General features: G+C 46.6%; 1 protein-coding gene across 2 annotated transcripts in view; it reads right to left on the minus strand.

Annotated features, from left to right (window-relative positions):
- Positions 1–5487: 5487 nt before the first annotated feature.
- Positions 5488–19566, minus strand: part of Lztr1 (Leucine zipper like transcription regulator 1) — a 60870-nt gene continuing 46791 nt past the window's right edge. For both annotated transcript variants that reach the window (XM_037236311.1, XM_037236310.1), the window contains exons 14-16: positions 13908–14057; positions 10485–10619; positions 5488–7381 (exon numbers count right to left, since the gene is read on the minus strand). In XM_037236311.1, coding sequence (XP_037092206.1) covers positions 7247–7381; positions 10485–10619; positions 13908–14057 — 420 coding nt within the window. In that variant the 3' untranslated portion in view covers positions 5488–7246. The remainder of the gene's footprint in view (positions 7382–10484; positions 10620–13907; positions 14058–19566) is intronic.

Genomic DNA, 19566 nt, shown 5'->3' on the forward strand with positions numbered 1-19566 from the left:
GAGGAGAGAGAGAGAGGAGAGAGAGAGAGAGAGAGAGAGAGATAAAGAGGAGAGAGAGAGCGAGAGAGAGAGAGAGAGAGTAGAGAGAGAGAGAGAGAGAGAGGAGAGGGAGAGAGGAGAGAGGGAGAGTTCAGATGCATATATGTGTGTATAAATATATGGATATATACGTGTTCTTGAGCCTACGGGATGTGACTTAAGTTTGAGTTGTTTGGTACTTTGTAGTGGCTTAAGGCGACCTCGGCGGAATGATAAATTTGGATGCAAATACGAAGAATGTTGAGTGAATATCACCGCGTAACGCAGTGTGCTTTAAGCGATACCGGACGAAGCAAATGGTCATGGGATATTTGTCATTATGTTGGGTTATTGTCATGTTGTTGGCATTTCATTGGGTTGTGGCTGCACAAGTGTCGGATTATGTTCGAGGAAAGAAGGGTGATCAGTGCCAGTTGAGTCGGTACACACCAGCTTGGTTCTTCAACGGTACATGGGGCTCCAATCCAAGGTGGTTCCGTAGTCAACACCTAACGCTGCAACGATGCTTTGCAAACCCCAGCTCTTCAGCATGTAACACGGCCTACCGAACTGGCCCCGGGAGCTCTATGGCCGTCCACAGCGACTCAGCGCGCTGGTCCCTCCTGGTGGAAACACCGCTGGACATAGAAAGCCCTGATTGGGCATGGCGTTACTTATTGATTTGTGCAACTTTAATGCGGTTCCATCTAACATGGATATTTTGAACCTTGGATAGAACAACTCTGCCGGGACTTTTGCCTCCCAAAAATGTCAGTTCTGATGTCAAAGACCAAGCGCATTTTTCCTATCAATTTTTTCAATGAGCTGTTTACGATGGATTAACAAATTGTTCAGTGCGCGCTGTGATCTTTCCTGAAACAGTGGAGGGCATGCTTTTGAAGTAACCAATGAGCAGTCGTGATCGGGTGGTATGCCATTACATCATCAGGAAGCCTGTTGGGATTCGATATCAGTGTGGCAATATCTCATTATGTGACCCGAGCATTTTGCCATTTTGAGAGGAAAATGCCAGAGGTTTGCACAAAAATGCCAGTTTTTAGCCATAAATGCTCGAAAACAGACCGTTTGGCCATTATACTCTGATCATTTTCCTCTAAGTGTTCCTTAGTATTATCATAACTTTCTCAAAGGATAACGGCTGGTCTATAACGTCTCTTTTCAGTATTAAGCTGTGTGTTCAAAGAATTATCAATATACGTTTAAAAGTTCTCGAGTACTAAGATGCCCCCTCCCATAACCACTTTGGGTTTGTACAGTTTCAGTGACCTTCTCAATAGCTGTTGCTTTCGTTAGATAATCGTACACCAAAAGTGTATTATGGGATAGCGCTTTTCGATAAAAGCTCTGTAGGACGGTTTCAGGCGATGTAGTCAACATCGCAACAGCGGGAGAAATATATCACCCTGGCACCAACAAACCGTTACATTCGACACTGTCGCAAATAGAAAACTTTTAACAAGTCTCTTTTTTTGTGAAAATGGAGAGATTTGTTCACGCAAACTGTTCAGTCGTGCTTTTGAGTCATGGTATGTCGCATTAGAGATGCAAGTCGTTGGCAAGCACTAGGTTGAAATGACGATCAACGCGTTGTCCTGTTGTTATGTCTGTGTATGAGGACGTATTACGCAAGTTAACGTCACCATCATATGCTGAGCTGAATGCTCAGTAAGATGCAATGTATCTAGAGGTACAATTTTCGTAAGTTTTAAAGGTATTTGCGGGGAACATTATTCCCATAGATAATACAGCATTAAAAGCCTTATTCCGCGCAGAAAAGCCATGAGAATGGAGATATAGATGCGTTGATATTTCGGCAACATGCCTTCATCGCAACAAAGAGCAGAAGTGAAATCAAAATGTTGGAATTAAATTGAAAATGCATGTTCGAATGAAGCGTGATGCGTGATGCCTGTTTACTTGAATGCGTTTGCATATGCGCGTATTTTCGAGTATTCTAATTCTTAGGTAAAAACGCATTTCATCGTATTAATAGTTGGGAATCGCTCCTTGTTTAATTCTTGAATGCTGGTGTCTTGTGAAAACTGTGACTCGCTGTTCCCAAAAAAACCCTGAAAAATGAGTAGGATCATCGACGGGCAATTTTGTATTCACTTCTGATGTTCGTTTCGATAAAGGTATGGTGCCGAAATATCAACACATCTTCATCTCTATTCTCGTGTTTTTTCTCCGAGGAATAGGGCTATTACTTCTGTCTTATCTATATACATCCAATTTTCTTTTAAAGGAATGTTCTGGGATTGTCCTTTGTGTTTGTAGAATGCGACGCACGACGTCACACCGCATAAGAAGCACCGGCCACCGCATCGGCCATTTAAGAGTTTAGGGAACATGGGTTCCCGATGAGTGAGTCAGATGCACCAACCACTCGGCCACTAAGAAGCCTTATTAATCAACCATTCGACCATTGCACACGGCGGTACTCGGTCGGGCGACCGTCTGTCACCTTTATTTAAACAAAGGTGACAAACAATCCAGACAAGTTTTCGCTAAAGAGAAAGCCTGTCAATTTCATGCCCGAAAGCGATGAAATGGTCAACCCATGCACCCATATCGCACATACGTGCACACGTGCCACGCTTGTGCCGATCTGGCCAGCCTTGCGTCTAGCCCGCAGGAAGGTGCGTCACTGGACTTGGAAATTCAAACCGAAGCTGTGGACTCATGGTGCGTGATTTCGAACCCGGAAGCAATGAGAAAGTCGGTACAGCTCTCACATTTTCACGTGCATGCACACGTGCTACATTTGTACCAATTCGGATGGTCGTGCCCCTTACTTGCCGGGAGGTTCATTGTTTCGGGGCGATTATCGACCGCGCGACTGCCCGACACTCAAAGCACGTTTAAAATGGAAACTTGATCATTTCAATGCCAAAAGCGATAGAATGATCGACGCATGTCTTTCATTTCCCATGCGTGCACATCAGCCGCGTTTGTGCGCGTTGGGCCGGTGATGCATCGAGTCTGTAGGGAGGCACATTACTGGACTTGGAGTAATCCTGCCGAGGTCGCGGTCTCATCATGCGTGATTTCTGACCCGAAAGCGATGACACGGACGTTACGGCTATGGCCTTAACACATACACGCACACATGCTATGTTTGTAACAGTTTGGACGGTCTTGCACCTAACTTGCCGGGAGGTCCATCGTTAGGTTTGGGCAATAACCGATCGGGTGACAGCCAGCCACCCAGACCGCCTGTACAATGGCATGTTCAATCAGCAAAACGACAAAGAGGTCGGCACATGTTGCCATAGTACACATACGTGCATCCGTGCCACGTTCGTGCCTTTTCGGTCGGCCTTGTGCCGGTTGGTCGGTCAGTCTTATTTCATTCTGCCACGCCCACCCCCACCCCCCCCCCCCCCCCCACCCCCCACCCATTCAGATGTTTCCATTGGCACTGTCGTTTGCTCAACGCAGCGTCTCTTCATTGACGAGATACCGCCCCTGCTCGGGTGCAGCTTGCCGTCGCATTGCCACCCGGGCGGCCGGCCAGCGGATAAGGTCGAAAATCTCTGGCCGTCGCCTGCGTCATCAACTGGTATAAGTGTTACAATACATTAGGGGTTATGATACGCTAGGTGTTGTGATACATTACGTGTTATGATGTATTAGGTGTTGCGATGCATTACAAGTTACGAACATTAGGGATTACGATACGCTACGCGTCATTTAACATTCGTGGTTACGATACACTAGGTATTCTGGTACATCAGGCGTTGTGATATATTAGGAGTTGCGATACATTAGGAGTTGTGAAACATTAGGTAATTTGATGCACTAGGTCTTAGGATGCAGGTGGTGTAGTGACATTAGGTGCTGTTATGTACTAGCGGTTATGAACATAAGGCTTTGTGATGCGCTAGGCACTACGAACGTCAGGCGTTATGACACATTAGTTTTTCAGGTAGTTAGGTGTATCGAATATAATGCGTTATAAAGCATTAATGGTTACGAACACTAGGTGTTGCGGTAATCTTCACCAGAGGGGGCCGTCATCGCTGCGCCACGCGAAGAGTCGCCTCTGTAAATAAGGCTCAAAGGGAGTGTTTGAAGTTATTGAAGCAAACATCAGATGTGATGAAACAAGTTCACTTACTATGATTGGTATATTATTTAATGCAGAAACTGCTCAACTGCTCTAGATACCACAATTCCTTATTCAGTAAGTATTCTCCGCAGTGCATCATGGTTTGATTAAGTCGTCACACCTTGCAAAATTTTGATTGACAGCCAATGGACGGCCGCTATATTTGGAAACTGCGCCCACGAACGCCAGATATGAACTTGTTGACAGTCATATTTCTTGGACGTGATCGCCGCATGGCTTATGGAATGGCATGATTTGAATGAGGTTATTGTAACGTCATTAGCGCCAAGGTGACTGAAATTCTTTCCGCGTTTTCGCGGGCGTGTAGCTTAGAAATGAGAGGGCCTTCAGTCTTAAGAAGAACATAATTGTGAGCAGCATCGAAAGGTCTTCAATATGGCTATTACGTCATCGTGCCTTGTACCTTCAAAATTCCACATAAATATGGAGCACTCCTTCCAATGTGCGTCTGAAGCACGCGTAATAATGCAAACTTTACCCACACCTTAGGGTAAGACGCCGCTTTGCAGGCGTCTACTAAAATGTCAGCAGTCGCAAAACGTCGCGGTTGAATGATGTTTGTATCACATCACGCATGCCTGAATAGCCTTCAAATAGTCTGCACGAAATAATCGGCGCATTTCAAGGACGTGAAGCACACAAACTACGCGTTTTAGGTTTTGAGAGATATTTGTGCCTTTCGGCACAAATATGCAACAGCACGAAAAGGGTCCAGAACACGCGCTTAAACTATCATTGGTTTAGTTCACAGGCATTAATAAGTAAGCCACCTTTCTACGAGTTGAAATACTAGAAAACAGTCAGCCCGTTCGCTACGGTGACAATGTTGTGGCGGCAGTCTAGCAGTAGCTGTAATGTCACAAAACATCGCATGACGTAGCACATGACGTTGCGAGGAGCATATTTACTAAATAAATAATCGTGTCGTCTGGAACGGTCTTTTGAACTTAAAGCATACCATTCGTTGGAAGTGAGCTATTTCCAACACATCTGCTGTTTGTCCCAATGCTTTCAAGTGTGAAACATATCGTTTCAAATCAGCGCAGACCTGCAAATGGTCTCTTGTCCATGTATACTTTCTAACATTAATGTTCTGTTGCAATGTCATCACCCCATGTTTCGTTTTACTGTACAATACAACATTTGTCATTGAAGCATGTCAATGTGCGTGAGTATTTGTGGTTTCATATGGGCATTGTGCGTGCGGGCGGGCGGGCGTACGCGCGTGTGTGTGTGTAGGCTCGTGAGTGAAGAAGTATGCTCATGATCGCGCGAGTGCAGTTGTTGACATATGGTGTGCGAGGTATGCGAGCATGCAACGAACTATAGATATATTTGCACGTACATCATAACATTTACACGACACGACAGAGCAGAGTAGGCGTCTGCGGCATATGAAAATATGACGGCATTCAAGCCAGTCATTGGCTGATATTCTGATCCCAAAAAAACATTGAACACTTAAGCCCGAAATAAAAATAAAATATCACATACGAGATCAGCAGGAGCCTTGCGACAGTCATCGATTATAGCTACAAAAGAAAGCAAGATAACAGGATAGGCGCAGAGGAGCCGGGATGGGCCGGGAGGGGGAGGGGCAATCAATCACATTGCTAAATCTTACAACAACGTATTACCATGACATTGAATAACAATGCCCACTTACGTAAGCGGGACTAGATGATTGGTGGCCTGACCCCTACATATCACCGCAACCATTCACTATACCCGTCGACTTCAATGGGGGAACCTCTGCACGTTGCCCGTTTCGGCAAGTCAGATCCTTGCCTTGACCAGACCTTGCATTTCTTCCTTGTGCGCATAGTTCCGGGCTATTTCCGACGCCTTGACCTAGCGACAACAGCGAATTCACTGTCGGCCGAGAACGAGCATTTCCCCGATTTACCGTACATTCAACCTACCATTGACGTCACTGAAAGCCAAGACGGCAGGGAAGAACAATTCCGACTTGTTTTCACGGCGTGCTTGTTTAGCAGGTCCTCCAGAGCGTGCTTGAAGTGATATCCAAACAACGTAGGGATGTGTGATTATAAAAACTTTACAGGGGCTACGTCCAGCAAGCAATGCGTCCTGTCACAACATTTTGCTTTAAACAATTCACGCCAACAGTTGCTGCGTACATGACGTCTTTGACATTTAGCTCGATCACGTTTCTTTCCATTCTTGCCGCTTGTAACGCTAGCCATGGTGGTGGCCAAAAACGTCTGTTCGTCACTAAAGTTGATCTCGAGTTTCACAAACGATGCGTGCAATTTTGAATGTCGGCCTGGTGAAAACGGTACCTTTTAGCACTTATATCAAATATCTATGAACATAACATTCTCTGCTTCACTGTCATTTTCTTTCAAGCAATTTTATCGTAAAGCACCAACACTATACTGGTTTGCCCAGCCTAGCCCAGTCCATAACCTCATTTAACCAGTGTATCAGTCAAAATCACATATCTCAACTAGATCCACACCGTCCCCACGTCGGCATGGTTCTTGGTTTAAACCCAACATCATATGACTTTGGTATCCTACCACAGCTGACATGCGAGAGCATGAGTTTGACTCTCACAGCCGTTCGGCGAGTAATACAGCAATCGAAATGCGTGACAAGAACAGCTCCTCGCCAGCATCCCAATTGCCACGATTGGCACGCAGTATTTGATTACACAACGATTCGTCGCACTGGCCACATGGCAACACAGCATACTGAAGCAGCACGATGAAACACAATCATTACTGGCATTCAGTGTGGACGCGGCGGCTGTCGCATGGTTTCGCCCTCCTCCACCCGGCGGCGCGGGCACACACGGTAACGGCGCCGGCACCCTCTCTCCTCCTGAGGCTGTTGGCGCAGCAGCCGGCGGACGGTGCTCGGCCGGCGGCGGCCCATAATCTGACGCTGGGGGCAGGTCCCACCCGATTACTGGCGACGCTCGCCATCTGAATACCTGCTGGCTGAGGGCGCTGGTGGCGCGGTGGGAGAGCCTCTGGTGCTCACGATCGGTAACGCTGGTCCCCGGCAGGTCCGCCATAGGCGCCAGCGGCGCTCTCTCGTGGCACCCATCTAGCCGTCGCTTGAGATACTGGCACCCGACAGATCTTGGCAAAGCCGGCCTTCCGGCATCTCCTCGGCTAGAGCGTCCAGAATCTCCAGCAGCAGCTCCCGGCTGAGCGCGCGCATTCGCGGCAGCCGCGCCACCTATCGGGAGAGGCAACAATCTCAAGTACCGAATAAGCTCGTATAAGCTTACCACTGACTTGGTTTACGAAGGTGCTGTGGAATTGGTGTCCACGGTACGTGCCGCGCGCGATGGCATGGAGGGGTCATTGGGCAGTTATTACGAGAGCATTTACGAAACTCCTGCTAACCTTCCGCATTAGGCGCACGATGGAGAAACGAGCATCAATGGCATTGCATCCGTGCTTTAGAACTTCTCTGGCGATGGGAAACGTGGGGCATTGGCGCGATATTTAGGTTCCAAGTCATGACGGACTCGAAATCGGACACCAATGTTTACGACTGCCAGAACGGCGGTATTGTTTGGCTCGGCTAAGATGGTAGGGGCGAGAATCTAGCGAAACGAGGATTTCCGATCTCTTGAGTAAGGTGGTTGAGTACTCGATAGGCATGTTCATGTATCTTATGGAATACTACACACCGGACATTTGTCCAATAAAATTCGTTTAGAGCATTCTTGCCGGCAGGGGGACTAGTTGAGTTGTTACGGGTTTCTTCAGGCAATAGAATGTCTGGCTGAAACGGTTAACAGAAATGACAATGTCAGAGGCATGCGCATTGAGGACGAGGACTACAAAATTTTATTATTTGCAGACGACGCCCCGTGCCTACCATAGGGCGGTGCCAACAATATGCACGTCTGATTTGACGAGTTGGGGCCCTTGCCTAGTTCTCTGGATTAACACCAAATGTGCAAAGGACGCAAGTCACGCGAATAAGGCATGCCACAGAACATATAACACCTGTATGCCCTGGGCCGCAGCTGATATGGGTCTGAAAAATGAAAGTTCTCGGTTTTGCTTTTGGGAATGAAATACATGATTTGTGCGCAGAAAACCACAGTCTGAAGTTAACGGCCATAAAGCGTGCGGCGAGGGCCTCTAACCGGAGATACTAAGCTTGGAAAGGCCGCATTACCGTCCTTAAATCGCTGCTGTTGTCTAAGATCACATATTTGTTTACGTCACTCCCCTTGTCCTTTCTGGATTTCCTCAAGGATTTGAATGCAATGTTGTTTCAAGTTATGTGAAGAGGTGAACATGACAAAATAAAGCGGAAAACAGTGAAAAAACTTACGGCTCAATGTGGTATGGTTATGACATATGTAAAAACTCACATTGTCGCTTTGAAGCTTCCACGGACAAGGCGACATGCCACCTCCGAGGCAAAATGGGGAGAGCAGCTCGTAGCCGAAATGGAACGATAGATTTTGCACATGGGAAATGAATTCACGCCCTCTCAGGATGGTTGCTGAGTCCCCATCAAATCCTTTCTGGAAGGAGCTTATTACATCACTGGCGCTAATCAATTAGGGGTCAAAATATTAAAGGTGATTTAGGGCCTCGCTCTCAATGGTTTCTGATAAAAGTAAATTTGTGTGCACTGGGCTGTGGAGGCGGCACAGTAAGGGAGTGCGACACTTTAATGATTTACTTAGAGAGATGGCTCACTGAGGATATTTGATGAATTTTTCACTACGTTTCGAACTCAAGAGACGTATCTAAATTACTTCGGGGTCATCAGTATTCTTCCGGCTTCCTGGGAAAAGGCCAAAAACAAGAAAACCACAGCCCGTAATACACCCAGTTGTGAAATTCAATCTGGCAGGAGAGACAAGGGTGAGGCATATATATCTGAATTCTTAATACGGCTAAAAAAGAGGTATAACATTTATGGGAGACCCAAAGGGAGAGCCTTCTCCATGATATTTGCTGGTTGGAAGTGTACTGCCATATGATGAATGCAACATCATGGTATATACAGATCGTTCACTTTCAAAACTGTCAATGGGACGCATGCTACTAATATTCTCTTACGAACAACTGGGTTAGCAAATTCGGCCGTATGCCCCAAGCGCAATGCACACAACTAATCTGGTTTGCACAAGTTCCGGGCGTGTGCTATAGTGAAAAGTGCTTGGAGCACACTATTGCATTCGAGATATTGACTTGTTCGGTCAATGGCCGGTTATTAGAGCCAATGATGTCTTACTTTGCGGGAATAACAGAGCGTTAGTCAACCTGCGTGTCCCGATCAGCAAATATATGATATCGAAGGAATAGGCTCCATGCCAAGACGGCTAAAATTAATCGAGAATGGGCAGGTGAAGCAAATCTCGGCCAAAATGGCTGGGACACTGGACAAATTTGAACATAGATGGCAAGATGTTCGGACGCCCAATAGGTGATATTACAGGTGATTTATAAGAAGAGCATAAAATAGTAATTTCAAAATACATAGCGCTACGTTGTATATAACAAATGTTTATCTAAGTACGAATATGTACAATTATAAAATAAAAATACGATTGCAAAATATGCGTATGAGTGCGAATGTTCCATTTTTGGGGGGTTCGTGACGCATGGGCTGTGGTCTGCAACGAGCCTATGATTTTTCCCTTTTTCAGCGGCTGCCTTAAGCCGCACCCACGGTTAGCCGCCCCTCGCGGTTAGCTGTGGCAGATCGGTGCCGACAACGGCGGTTCATGACTGAAACGTGTCATGTGTAAGCGTGCGTGTATTACTTTTTCAAGCATGCGTTGAAAAGCATGTGACTAAAAAAAGATGGTGGGACCAGCCGGTAACTGATCAAAAAGCGTCTGTCTGGACGAGGACAAGCGAATTGTACCATTGCACGACATGTCAACCCCTCCCTTCTCTTATCTGGCAAAAAGGTCAGCAGAAAACAGAGTTGGTGAACTGCATGGACCATTTCGTGTGATGTGTTCAGATGACGCGCAACAAGCAGAGCTTTTGGCTGCAGCCACCCACCGAAGTCATCGGAAATAAGCTTCCAAAAAGCCTGCAAGGCATCGTCTCGCACAACCGAACCGTCACGAAAGCGCGGCACGAGTTGAGTTACGTTTAGTCACTAACATCCCTCTCAGTCGCTGACAGGGACCCGCAGCTCAGGTCACGAGGATCTCCACTGCATCATCAGGATAATCAAGTGACCATCGATAAGTCGGACAGTTTGTACAGGTTAGGTCAGGACCGCCCACGTCCTCCAGCACCTCGGACCGCAGCACCGACGGCAGCCGGGTCCGTCTGGCCCGCCACTTCACCTTGTTGAAGCGCTGCACGATCAGATTGAGCGCGTATTTCTTCATGTCTAGCGCCTGGATGCGATCAGCGGCCTCGAGGATCTGGATCACGTTGTCGGACGTCACGTTCATCTCCAGGTTTTGCTTGCAGAAGGCCTGGAAATGACACCTGTTGCGTCACACCCATGACAAGAATGCAGCGGTCCCTGAACACGAGCAGGCAGGGACGCATCCCCGGATGCACGATTACTGATCAAGCGGAATAATTCCCCGTTCTCTGAGTCGCAATTTACCTTGAAAGGTAGCCGTGAGAAGTAAAAACTTTTCTAAATCCACGAATCCATGCGCTAATGGTTTTTCTGATACTTAAAAACTGAAATCAATTTTCTGTTACAAAAATCGAATGCAGTCGTTTTTCTGGGTTTTATGGAGTTTGCCGTCAATTCATCCGGAATTTGGCATTAAAGCGTGATCTTGAGGGGTCAGGACTTTTTGCCAGACGCTAGGTCATCCGCTAGTGGTTATTCTGGTATTTAAAAATTCGAAATCTGCTGGTAATGCATTTTGGTGCCATGGAGTTTCAGCATTTTAGCCCGAATTTGACCTTGAAGGGTGGCATGAGTGATCAGGATTTTTTCACGGACGCAGTTCTTTCCATGATAAATATTCTGATTCTTGGAATGTTGAAATCAACCGATAATTTTGGGATCATACAATCAATTTGTCCTTGAAATAGGAACTCGAATTTTCAGGAGTTTCTATGGATGCTGGTTCCTTTTGAGTGAAAATTCTCACGATCAATTGAATTTCACGTTCTTTGCCTTGCGTTTGACTTTGAAGGTCACGTGATGTTGCAAAATAAATGTCATGTTCTGTGTTCTTGCGTCATAGTTAACCGTCTGACTTGTGTTCAAATGAATCAAAATTCGTCGCGGAATAAATCGCTGAATAAATGGCCAACTTCATGGACATCACGGCATGGGACGGACCGCAACGGAACCGGAAATGGCCGTCAATCCGTGGCCGCGTCCGTCCCGGCGGTATTCTGCGTGGCGGGGTCAGCAGTCCCTCTTCCCCCTCACCCCACCTCCGCTCTGGCCGGAGGGGACGATGGGTGGCGGGGAAGGGACAGCGCAGGCCCGGGTGTGTCTCCCCTCTACCCAACCTCCCCTCTGGCCGGAGGGTGGGTGGCGGGGAGGGGGCAACGCCAGCCCGGGTCACCCCTCTCCCCCATCAAACCTCCCCTTCGGCCGGAAGGACAAGAGGTACGGGCGGTGGCAAAGCAGACACGGGTCGAGTTACATCAGTTGTTGAACTGGCATGTCCAGACAAGCCCAAGAAAAGGTAGACGAATTTGTATGGACAATGCGTTAAGGCGGGGTTGACGCTCGTGGTGTCCCCGCGTCTCGTGTTGCACCCTGCATGAATGTCATGGGCAACACTACGATGGTGGTACCGTCATGTACCATCATAGCACACTGAGCAATATTTCTGGCCTTGAAGCTGAACTTCAGCCACCACCCGCACGCTCAGAGGATTTTTGTTGTTTCGCGATTCGTATAAGCAATCCTGGATAAGCGCAGCTAGAAAATGTTTCATGTGTAGGACAAAAAGTGTATTGTGCATATCGGGACTACTTGCTGGGTTCCCTGCCGATGGTCTCGCCAATAGGATTTGGGAAAGTTATTTCGGGGTGTCCATCTTTGCAAGCCATTACAGGCGCGTGAAAATAAGGGGGCCACACCACAGGGGGGGGGGGGGGGGGGCAAGATTTTAGGCCGGAATCTCATAATACCGCAGGCAAAACACAACCACAGAGTTGCACACAAACACTAGCGGGCATTGTTGGCAAGGATTTGGATGTTGGATAGTTTCTCAGACCATAACGTTCACATGGTAATTGTTTTGAGAGCCTGAAAAGTTTGCGAGTTTTGCTTAGAATGCACGTCAATCTGCCCATTCTGCCGAGAAAATAAAATCAGGGTTGCGTGAGATAAAGATCCATTCGCCAGGTAGTACAGCAGAGTACATCATTTTAGCTTGGCGGCAGTCAAGTAATGTCTCAACTGACAATCATAACGGAGACGTCATGTGCATCCTGAGGACAAAACTAGAATGGTGCTAGTGAAAGGTAACCAAAACACATAACATTTTCACCGTAGCAAACCTAAAATGCAACTTTACCATTATTTGTTGCCTACTAGGTCACTCCGTGGGCTCATCTAGTTAGAACGGCTTTTGTTTACTTTAGGTTGAGCTCTATCATTAGCTTACGATGCAATATGCCCATTCGTAACGCGGCACGCATGGAATTAAATACGTCATGAAATCCGCTTTTAGAATAGTGCATCAAGATAATAGAAGAGTTGATATTGCACATACGCATGATGATCACTGATTCTAAAAGACAGCCTTAATGCTTTCTCTAGACGGATATTTTGAATTGCATAGTAAAGGATCAAGCGATTTATCATTTGCTTGCATTTATCACTCATTCATATCTTTCATATAATCTTCATCATTCATTCACCATTTGCTTCGCTAGCCTCTTTGTGTGCATGCAGCCTCCCCCATTTTCCTTGATTTAGCTGTTAATTTTTGTACCCATCTAGTGTCTGTCATGCCTGTCGGGGTGAATTGTGTGCCATGGATTAGGATCTGGAATCCACGGATGGATCCCTTATTCATTTTGAAATGTTACCAAAAAATTGAACCTGCGATCTGCCGTAAGATCTTATCGAATGATATGTAAAAATTTGACCTTTTTAGAATGTTATCGACTAATCCTTTGGGAGTTTTAGAGCGCGTCGCCGCACATGATCATGCAGCAAAGAGTCCTTTTGGATCTCGGATCTTCGTCCTGTTTTGTAGAAGAATCCGCCGTGATCCGGGACCTTCCCTGGGACCAACACATGGCTGGATAATGCCAGGTAGGGAGGCTGGAATGGTGGCTTTACTCTTGCCATCAGCGATACAGCACCATCAGCTGAATGAGTCAGTGCAAGAGATGATGATATTTCCGTTGCTCTGTCTTGCTGGAGCTAACAACATTTCACGCTCTCACAATTGCTTCATCGGACCATATAAACAAGTTTACCTTTGGTTGGACACAATACTCCTCAGTAATTTACGTATCGTGGGCACGCTACATCGCTCAAAGGATCGTGTCGATAATCAAGCATAACTAAATGTGTAACTAGACAAATCCCGTTACCGGCATCAAAGCCTTCCTCCTCCTCCCCCCCCCCCCCCATTCAACTAGGTCATGCCCCTCGATTTTTCTTCCATCCGTAAGCGTCCGTCACGCAGAATCTCTCACCCTCGCCCTGGTCATGGCCTTGGCGCTAGCACTGGTCCCCCCTCCCCCCCCCATTCCCGCTCCCGCCCTTAACCTGACCCCCGCTCTGGCCCCCGCCCAGCCCACTGTCGCTCACTCCTTCTCACCTGTAGCCGGTTGTTGGTGAAGCCGTAGAAGCAGGGCGCCGAGAAGAGATAGAGAGCGTCCTCGGGCGGCATGCTCGTCTCGCCGTAGTAGATATAGCGCAGCAGCGAGTCGAACGCCTGGCGCGACGGCACGCAGTCCCCGATACAAATCTGAGGCGGCGCCGGCCGTGTCACGGCTGGGCCAGGGTGGCGTCACGGGTGCATGGGGCGGTGGCACGAGCAGGCAGCGGCCGCCGCGGCCGGATGACCTGTGCTAACCAGAAACACCGCCTGGGACCAAAACTGGAGCCGGCTCGGACACGTAATCGACGTAACAATAATCATTGCGTGCGTGCGTGCGTGCGTGCGTGCGTGCGTACGTGTGCGCGTGCGCGTGCGCGTGTACGTGTACGTGTGCGTGTGCGTGTGCGTGTGTGTGTGTGTGTGTGTGTGTGTGTGTGTGTGTGTGTGTGTGTGTGTGTGTGTGTGTGTGTGTGTGTGTGTGTGTGTGTGGTGTGTGTGTGTGTGTGTGTGTGTGTGTGTGTGTGTGTGTGTTGTGTGTGTGTGTGTGTGTGTGTGTGTGTGTGTGTGTGTGTGTGTGTGTGTGTGTGTGTGTGTGTGTGTGTGTGTGTCATTGGAGCTTTACCACGCACTCAGCTGCTGAGGCTATATGGCGTCGCCTGCCTCTCACCCTGGCAAGAAGGGCGGGTACCGCGGGGAATCGAACCCCGTGCATCTGGTTTCCCAGACGCGTAGTGGTTAACGCAGACGCTTTAACCACTCCACTACCGGCACCCAAAAACCATTGCCAATGTCATCCAACACTAGAAAACATGGGTTAGTTAAAGTTGCATACGCCGATAGTTCAATCCCCAGATCTCCTGATCTAAAGCAGTTGTGACTTATGATGTGTTTGACGCCAAAATGCAGCTTTTTTAATGCCGTTTCCACTCTGGCTCCGGTCAGGGCCTGATTCTTCACACATCAACTTTTCTAGTACCGTGACGCACCTCTTCACACCCAAGCGTAAACAGCTGCACTGGCCATACCGCCTTGCGACCATGACGCAACCGGGATTCGAACCCGGCCCCTCACGTGGGAGTCTACGGCGCTTAGCCGGTCGGTCAATGCACGTCGGGGACGAGCTGAATACGGTGCAGAACCTCGCATCTGTGCTTTTACGTAATGGCAAAATTACTTCCCCTCTAATATGTATTGTAACGGTCTGTTCGCAACGTCCATAGTGCACTTCGCGTCCGAGTACTCACAATGCATCATAATTTCGCTGATTGCGCCATATCTCTCGATACCTATTGTCGCTGCATCGGGATATGCTAATGCTGATGATGATGCTCGGGATGCTGTCTTCTCCTCTGTCCTCATTTGGTCTTGTTGAGCATTCTTTTCGAGAATTAATTTAGGTTGCAAGCTAGAACACCTAGCATGAAACTCAAGTGCTATTATGGTTTTCGACGATTAGCTGTAGTTCATGAATGCTAACTTTCTTGCATGCCTGAATATTCCAGATGATTTGACGGACATTAACATGACTTATATCGCTACCAGCAAGCCCCTTTGAACCCCAATGTTGGCATCGCTTACACAACACGGCACGTACTATTAATATGTTTATATATGAATATTTATACAAATACACACACACAGATATATATATATATATATATATATATATATATATATATATATATATATATATATACATCACGGCACCTTTTCATGATGTCACCTGCTTTTGACGGGCGTTAAGCGCGCGTGAAAACCACGCCCTGGCGAACAGACCATTAGCCAAGGCAAATGCTCGCATCATCGTTTCAGGATAACAATACCGAAATTAAGTTCCTTGTTTGGCTTTAGGTGACGTGGGCTTCGGCTGCGGTTTATTCCATATGCCTATTTGCTAACAATCGTTTCACTAGTTTTGCAGTCTAGTCAGCTTCTAGTCAGTCAGATTGCCATGATTCTGCAGAGCCGCGGCCTTAGCACTCACCCAATGATAGGCCGGTACTGGTTGAAGGTACTTTAAGTTCAAGGTCGCGATGTTTCCGTCACTCGTTACTTGTCGGGGTTGAAATATAACATTTTTGGGAAAAAGTGTATATACTGCTTCTTTTACTACACACAAACGGGATGAAACATGAGATGCATTATGATTTAAATAGACCCTCGTGAGTCCATGGAACCGCTTTGTTCATGCCTCGTTTGCCCGACGACTGGCATTAAATACAGCTCGTTGCGAGATGCTTGAGATAAAAAGGCATTTAATAAGAGGAAGGAACATTTTTATCCGGTATATTTACCACTTCTGCAGTGATGTGAGGGGATCGATACATTAGTCATGAAAGATGGTCTAAAAGTGTTATTTCGCACTTCATCAACGCTCTCAGCGTTGGCCGCACTCATGCACAAACATAAACATGCAACCTGGAAGTGTTGCGTGCGAAAAAGCGTACCGTGAATTATCAATCTCATACGATTTTTTAGTATGAGTTCAAATTGAGAAGTCATTGTTCAGACTTGGGATTGGGATCATCTATGGCGCACCCATTTTTTGAACCAGATATATTTTTTACGGTTACTTCCTGTCATTTTCCATGAGGCAGGACGGATACCGAGGCCAGTGGGCATAAGCCATTATATGTGCACTCGTATTTAAGGCACGTGGAGTTGAAATCCAGGGGTAATAGAACAGTTATGTAATACAACTCCAACCGTCGTGCCTAGACGCCGGTAAGCAAAACCAGCCATTATTCATGTTCTCGCTGCTATCTATGGAGCTGGACATTGTGTTGTGGTGCCTGGTGGCCACGACCAATGCTCTGAATCTTCTTTCCATGACATGTGTTCATGTATGGGGCTTTCCTGTTTCGCATTGTATATGTTAGTGTTTCGTCGTGCAATTGCCAACATTGTTTGAAGTTCTTACTTTCTTTGGGTTTTGGACGGCCACACTTTGTATACGTAAGGAATGCCTACATATGTATATATCTGGGCCTGTGGTCCAGATAAATGAGCCCAGATAAATGCAACCTCAGTCCTTTTTTGCATGCTCATGCTGGTTGGAGTTGTTTGATTTGTTGTCATTGAAGGTAAAGGTTATTGGTTCCTTTTAAGGAGCCTTTTGAAGGTCCAGGAAGATATTCTCTTGGACATAGAGGATTTACACCACCGAGGGACCAAGGGATTGCATGTGTTGGCTCTCCAACATTCTATTCAAAGTGGGTCATAGCTCCAAATCTTAAAATGAATAAAATTCAACGCTTTCAATCAATGCTGGTTTATACAAAGTGTAGGAGTAAATTTATGAAGATTAGGGGACTCCCACCCCACCCCGCTAGGCAAGTGCACCCCAAAAAACCCTGCATTGGCACGCCAGCCCTATTTTTCATGCTAAGTACACGTACCATACCTTATGACATTGTTAGTGCTAAAAAAGAAGCTGTGCGAAACCTACAAACACATTCGTCCATCCTGCTCTGTTTTTGGCATGGATAACATCAAGACACCTTATTTTAATTCCAGGTACACATACTTGCCTTGTAGCATAAGGGTCACTACAAGAATCTACGAACCTACAAAACTGTATTTCTTCACCTGTTTTTTTAAAAAATAAATCAACAATCGGCGAACCTGCCGAAATATCTTAATTGGAGGATCTTTTCCTTTTCTGAAGAGACTGCTAAAGAACCAAGATATGCGATCCCTTGGTCCCAGATATAAAATCCTCTTCGTTAAACGGTTAACAAAATCCTCTTGGTGCTTCAGGGGGCTTTCCAAAATTAGTAAACAATCTATGTATTGGAAGGAAAGAAACCAAGCAACTGCAACCCGCATCGGAATGCAGAAATAAAAAACAAAGACTGAATTTACTTTTACCTTGATTCATATGATAACTCTTTAGTTCAGTATACGCATACATGAAGATATACTTTATAGACAAAAATTGGCCACTCAAAACCCAAAAGGTAAGAGGTTTCTTGAGCTAATTAAGTTGTCGATTTCACAAGGAAACCTTGGCCTATATACTGTGCACTAGCATACGTCATGAAAGGAATACCAAAAACGTCATTGTCCGCGGCCAACAGTCGCTAAAATAACAGCATTGCCAATTCCGCAGACATGGTGGGTATCTCAATGATAACTGAATACGCCTGCGTCCAGTAATGAATCGTAGAGTTAAAAACTTTTTTTCTTTTAGTGCTGGATATAGGCTCCAAATGTCTTTAATGCGGGTCTTACAGTATGCCGACCAGCCTAGGCATTGTCATGTTACATGGCAAGTAGCAGAAGGTAGGCGTAATATTCGGTGAAAGACGAGTGCGCCATAAATCACATCATTTCTTGTCCGTGGACAGCTGATGATCCATTCAGACTTAACTTGCAAATGCGAGTTCGTCCGTACGCTACGTAAAGGCCATCTGTGCATCCGAGTTGATGTTGTCGTCAGCTGTTCAAGTCGCCTTGGCAGCTGACGACCAAGGCTACCTTTGCCAGCCCTCTTGAATCGATTTTGTCCTTCGATGTGTTCGATTTTGAGACTTGGCTGGGACCGCTGAGACGGTTTGGTAGTCGGCGTACTTCTGTAGGCTTCTTCTTGGCCAAATACCAAATCAATGTATGCATAAGGCCAAAGGTATTGCTATGTGCAAAATTACATAATTTGCAGATAAGGTCTGAGCTGCAGAAAATTGGATTGGTTTGCGGTCTTTGATTTAACAGACATGTTTTGGAATTCAAGGCAAGGTCATGCTTTCAATTCAATCCATGCCCTATATAGATACATCCTTCAGATGTGCCTAAAAAAACATTATGAGTTTGCATGTGACCTGTGTTTTTCTGTGACCTATGATTTATTTCACAACCGGTGTGCAAAATCCATGAGTGTAGTTTTGCGGAGTGTCCTGGGGTGGGCTGCACAGGAATAAATGACTAGATTTCTCTGTTGTTCCGGGCTGGAGCTGGAGCCCATTAACTGAACAGGAAACTACACCCGAGGCAGAATCTGCCATTAATGTCAGGTTATTTCAGAGTGGTACTTGCTGTTTTCTTGAGATTTCATCCTCTCAAAGACATGGCAATGGCAAAGACATGGCTAAGCAATCGTACGTAAATGAAGGAGTATTCTTCTCTCGAACCTACAGCCATGAATTGTAAAATGCCATGAATTATATTTTCATGGAATGGCATGTATTGCATAACTTGAGACCTCGATAATGAATGGTGCTTCCGTGTTGTATTACTTTTGTGCACGCGAATAATTTCTGTTTCCATCAGCATTTTAATTATTGCTAGCTAGGTAGTATAAATTTCTGGTTAAAAAAACACTGAAAGAAGAAGTTCGAAAGCGAAATACCCGCAATGCCTGCAATATAGCCAGCAACGCCTGCGATAAGCCATATGGGCTTTTTAAGTGTTCATGTTGCGGGCCTGCGTGCTCAAATATGGCAGCTCTGACGCAGTCTCAGGGCGGCCTGAGTAGTTCCGAACCACATTTACATGCGTCATACGTGAACAAACGCACCGGTGTGAGCCGTTGTGACGGAAGTTCCGTGGCGCAGGCAGAAATCCAGGGACTGTTCGTCGAAATGACCGCCCACTAGTTCCGCCAGACGTCGGCGCTCAGGTCGGCTCATCGCACGCGGTCCCCAGCCGGACGCGCTGG

The sequence above is a fragment of the Pollicipes pollicipes genome, unplaced genomic scaffold (assembly GCF_011947565.3).
Source record: "Pollicipes pollicipes isolate AB1234 unplaced genomic scaffold, Ppol_2.1 Scaffold_7261;HRSCAF=8764_pilon_pilon_pilon, whole genome shotgun sequence".
NCBI classification, from domain to species: domain Eukaryota; kingdom Metazoa; phylum Arthropoda; class Thecostraca; order Pollicipedomorpha; family Pollicipedidae; genus Pollicipes; species Pollicipes pollicipes.